We start from the raw sequence: 4,764 nt of genomic DNA, 5'->3' as shown, positions 1-4,764 counted from the left end.
GACTCCGTCACGTCGAACTTGTCTGCGATCGCATACATCGACACTTGCGAGCCGAGGTACACAAGCGCAATGAGGCACGTCTTCTGAGCCGAGATTTGTTGCCGGCCTTGCACTGCGCTCGGATAGTAGGCCGAAGCGCTGAACCTGGAGCTCAGGCAATCAAACGTCTCCCTCGACAGCCTGAACAGCCTTTTGAACTCTTGTTCGTTGTACCTACTGACAACGTGCTCGTAGCCAGGCACACGATTCGCATCTTCGCGTACCAACGCGCACGCCACGGAAACGCACACGGTGTCGAACTCGTCGTCAGAGTCGCTCCACGGACTGTCACTGCACTCGTCGCTGTCGGAGTCGAGCAGCTGCGCGGCAGCTTCGAAAAGTGCCCTGTCTGACAGCCGATCCATGCTTGCGATCTTGGAGGCGCAAGTTCGCGTGTCCCGGCTGCTGCAGGCCTACACTTGTGTCCTCGTTTTGGTTGTATCCGGTGCGCGCTAGTGTCGCGGCTGCACCTGCACTTCCTGAACCGGCGCTGCACGCGCGCGACACCAGTCGGCACCGCTGCGGCACTTTTCGGAACTAGTGCAGCCAGTGCAAGCCAAATCGAAGAGACCGCTCCGCGCCGCAACGCAGTTCGCGTGTGTAGCAGACGACGCGAGAGTTTTGGCCGGCCGCCGCACAGTAACGCTACCATCGCAAGAGTTCAGGGAATTATTTTTCAGATTCGGAGGAGTAATAATGAACATTTTTTATTTACTTGAATAAATATTTGCTTGGTTATATATTTGTTTACTTATTATTGATTGATTGATTGTGGGGTTTAACGCACCGACGCAACGCAGGCGATGAGGCGCGCCGTAGTGGAGGGCTCCGGATTAATTTTGACCACCTGGGGATCTTTAACGTGCGCCGAAATCTCGTACACACGGGCGTTTTTGCTTTTCGCCTCCATCAGAAAAGCGGCGGCCGCGGCCGGGAATCGAACCCGCGACCTCGTGCTCAGCAGCGCAACGCCTTAGCCACTGAGCCACCGCGGCGGGTGTTTTTACTTATTATAATTATTGGTTTGTTTGTTTGTTTGTTATTCAAGCAGAACAAGGCTCTTTACGGGAGCCGAAACGTATTTTTTGGTATTTATAAACATTCATGGTCGTTGCCAGTTTTAATTGTCAAAAAAAAAACGGTAACAAAATTGCAAAATTGAAGTTAGTTTTTGTGAGCATTTGTTTTTCCCGCCCATACATCAACCCTTGAGTTTACCCTGTTTTTGCTCAATTTTTGGCAGCTCGTTTGGATCGTTTTATTCACTAAGCGTTTTCAAAAAGGGAGATCCTGGTACGCAACTGGCAACTCTGGTAATCCATATCCGCATGTATCCGTATCCGATTCCGTAGGCAAGCTACGTCGACGCCGCTTCTACTTGTGTGTACCTTTGTGCTCAAATTGAAAACGTGTGGTGTGTAGAGTTAAACTTATACAGTTTAGTCAAAGTCTCTTTCCGATGTGACGTCCTGCAGTCATCCAATGGCCCGAAACGACGATGAGTGTGAACCCTTGTTGGCAACTGCCGACCGGCCAATATATTGTGCGTCCAACACGTGCCGCAATTTTAGCAGCGGCAACAGCATCGGTGACAGTAGTGCCCAATCTGTGCGCTTCTACAGGTTCCCAAGAGATGCCGCACGTTGTGAGCAATGGGTCGGTAACTGCGGCAACCGGGCGCTGCTTGGTACGTCTTTGGTGGACGTCTGCCTGAACAATTACTTGTGCGTCCTGCACTTCACAGCATCCCAGTTTGAATCGGGCGCCGGTTCCAGCCGCTTAACACCGGATGCAGTGCCCACTCTTTTTACGCCAGTGAATGTTCACCATATGATGGCGGATCACGACTATTTGTCTACGGTGTTGCACTGTGAGCAGCCGTCGCCAAAAGCTAAACCGCCTACTGTCGTGAGAGTTGCAAAGCCACAAGGAGTATCGCTACTGAAGCATTCAGCGCCACATTCCCAGGACACGCCTGGACTGTCAGCTGCGGCGAGCGAGAACTGTACGGTTCGCGCAGATTTGTCCGAAGAGCAGCCAAGACCTGAAGCGCTTGTGCAGGAAGGAGGAACAGTGGCGGCAACACCAACAAACGTCGCCGTTCCCGTCCCGCCACGGAAGACTGCAACAGTAAGCCCGCAGCGAAAGCCTACAGCACAAACCCGCCGTATTGCACCGGGTTCGAAAGACACGCCTCTACAAAAGTACATGCTGCTTTGCGCGGAGCTGAAGGGCCAACTCAAGTCGATACAGAAATTCAAAGGCCCTCTGGAGCATTTGTTTAGCGGCCTGCAGGAGTTGTTGGTCAGAGAAGCAGAGCTGCTAAACATGGAGGATGGTGCGCTTTTGTTGGGCTCGCTGGTTCAATTCTTGCGTGAGCGTTACTGCATAGAGCCCAAGAGTGCGGCTGAAAAGACGCTGTGCACCCTATGGCAACAGCATCGGCGACTGCTGCCACACGTGCCGAAGAGGCGACCATTTGCTCAAGTCGCTGTTTTTGTCACAGACAAATCAAAGCCAGGGCACGTGGTTCTGGGGAGACGGAAGGAATTTCTCGGCGGAGGCTTGTATCAGGTTCCCTGTGGGGAAATAGAGTTTGGGGAAACATGGGAAGAAGCAGCGAAAAGGGAAGTCTTGGAAAGTGTAGCGATGGATATTTGTGACCTGAAGGTGTGCTCGGTTGTTGACACTGTGGAGCAGACTATAGGTTACCATGCAGTGACCGTGTTTGTGCGTAGTGCAGTTGATCCAAGCCGTCAGACTGAGCCTCGGGCAATGCAGCCAGACCGCTCCGATTCGTGGCACTGGAGAGAGTGGCATGAGCTGCCTAGCCCCAGTGAGCTCTTCTGGCCTCTTAGGGATTACAAATTGGAAGGCTTACTACCATTTCCCTAGACAAGAACTGCCCTTCACTTTTAAGGTGTCCTTACTGTTGGTCATATTCTTGACCATTGTCCAGTGTTTTGATTTGTAAACGAATTTGCATTACATTTCTCTGCATTTTCATGTACACCTGTGGCAACAGGATGCATCTGCACCACAGTTTTTGATTGTTTCAGTGCACTGAACTCATTCTTTCGGTATGTTTCCTGGTGCGCCAAATGACAAGTGAGAAGTCATTAAGGTACAGTGCAGTTGCACTGTATCACAGCTACCAAACTTTATTAAATAAATCTGTTTTAACCTCTCTTCTATTAACAGTTCAGCATTCGTTGTTTTTTCTTCTATACATTTTTTTTTTGTGTGTATACTTTCCTCGACTTTGCTAGTGTGCGGCAAAACCAGTTCCACATTGTACAGTCACCCACACGCTTAGCTGGAGCAGCAGATTTGACTTTAGCATGGCATATCCCAAAAATGCTGACGAAACACTGTTCAAGTGAATGTGTAGTACCAAGTGACCCCTTGAACTTAACAGCAACGCAGCAATTATGGCTAAATTACCTTACTTCAAGGCAGGAGATGACGAAAAGTGCATAAAACTTTGCTCCATCTAAGACAGTGGATGACTGTACACGTGTTTATACATGGGGCGTTCAAGAATTGGCTGAGAAAACAAAAATTTAGGAGAGAAGGGCAAGATCTATTTTTGCAGTTGGGCTATGCTTCCATGCAGGTACCAAGTGGGAGAATAACAGCCTTAAATTTTATGACAAGATATTCGTTAATTCTTTGTGAAATTGCTCTTTGGGGAAACGTTTTTGCACTGCAAAATCAGAGGAAGTCTTATGTGGCCAAAACAAATGTCAAGTTAACCATTTTTTAAGCCAGCTTAGCTCCTAAAACTGGTTTGTAGTCAGTACAACACAATACCAAATATATTGAATGCTACAACCTTTTATGCACTTTGTTGCAATATGAGCTAGAATGTAATTATATTGAGCAGAAAACTTTGGTGACACATCTGAACATTTAAAAATTTATTTAAAGGGACAGCCAACCAATTTTTGTGGAGTATTTGTCCTCTAGCCCAAATGAAAGCCACCGTTTTGTATAGTGGGGTAACCTATAAGGAATTTCAAAATAAATTCGTTACAATGGTTTCAGTTTAGTTTGACATAAGTCTGAAAGGTGGCACCATATACGTATACCAACAGCTCTGTCAGTTTCAATGCCTTATTCGAAGACTGCATAAAGGAATAGGGAAGACTGGATTTTATTATTGTTTTAGCTGGGGACAAGTTTGTAAGTACCTCTTTTCGTCTCGTGTGCAGTTAAAAGTAAGTTTATGCACGACTCACTAACCGTACCAGTTAAAGGTGTTTTAAGTGATACCCATTTATTTGGAATAGAGAGCGTGCACTCCACAATAATCAGTTCTGTCCCTTTAAGGATTTTTAAGAATGCCTATCTCTGTACATTGTATGTGTGTGTGTTTATATACATACATATATATGCACGCACACAAATGCACCACATACATGCGTACAATCGTTGGAATCGCAGAGGCCTGCGATCCCAGGGCATGTCGCAAAGGTGATATGGGGAGGTCCCTCCTCCTACCGGTGCCTGCCACAGGTCAAGTGTGCTGTGTATTCCCTCCCACATGACTCGACCGACTGGAGATGGCTGGTCTGGCTGCATGGACAGGGGTATGCTCACTAGGAATCGTACCCACTATTGATGCCCAACACGGCCAATTGCGGGTAGGGTTTTTAAAGCAACCTAGCCCACCTTTGGACCTAGGTTGCAATGATAGCCTTGCTAGAGAACAGGTAGGAGTAG

The 4,764-nt window shown here is 48.0% G+C and overlaps 1 protein-coding gene across 1 annotated transcript; it reads left to right on the top strand.

The window, feature by feature from the left end:
* The first annotated feature begins 1,350 nt into the window (after positions 1-1,350).
* LOC144155793 (uncharacterized) lies at positions 1,351-3,233 on the top strand. Its single transcript, XM_077687451.1, has one exon. It carries the CDS (start codon positions 1,522-1,524, stop codon positions 2,932-2,934), a length of 1,413 nt encoding a protein of 470 aa, XP_077543577.1. The 5' UTR covers positions 1,351-1,521; the 3' UTR covers positions 2,935-3,233.
* The last annotated feature ends 1,531 nt before the right edge of the window (positions 3,234-4,764 follow it).

This window comes from Haemaphysalis longicornis, unplaced genomic scaffold (assembly GCF_048455015.1).
Source record: "Haemaphysalis longicornis isolate Haplotype H1 unplaced genomic scaffold, Haemaphysalis longicornis Haplotype H1 scaffold_1, whole genome shotgun sequence".
Taxonomy (NCBI): Eukaryota; Metazoa; Arthropoda; class Arachnida; order Ixodida; family Ixodidae; genus Haemaphysalis; species Haemaphysalis longicornis.
This window is presented reverse-complemented; position numbering and strand designations above follow the sequence as displayed.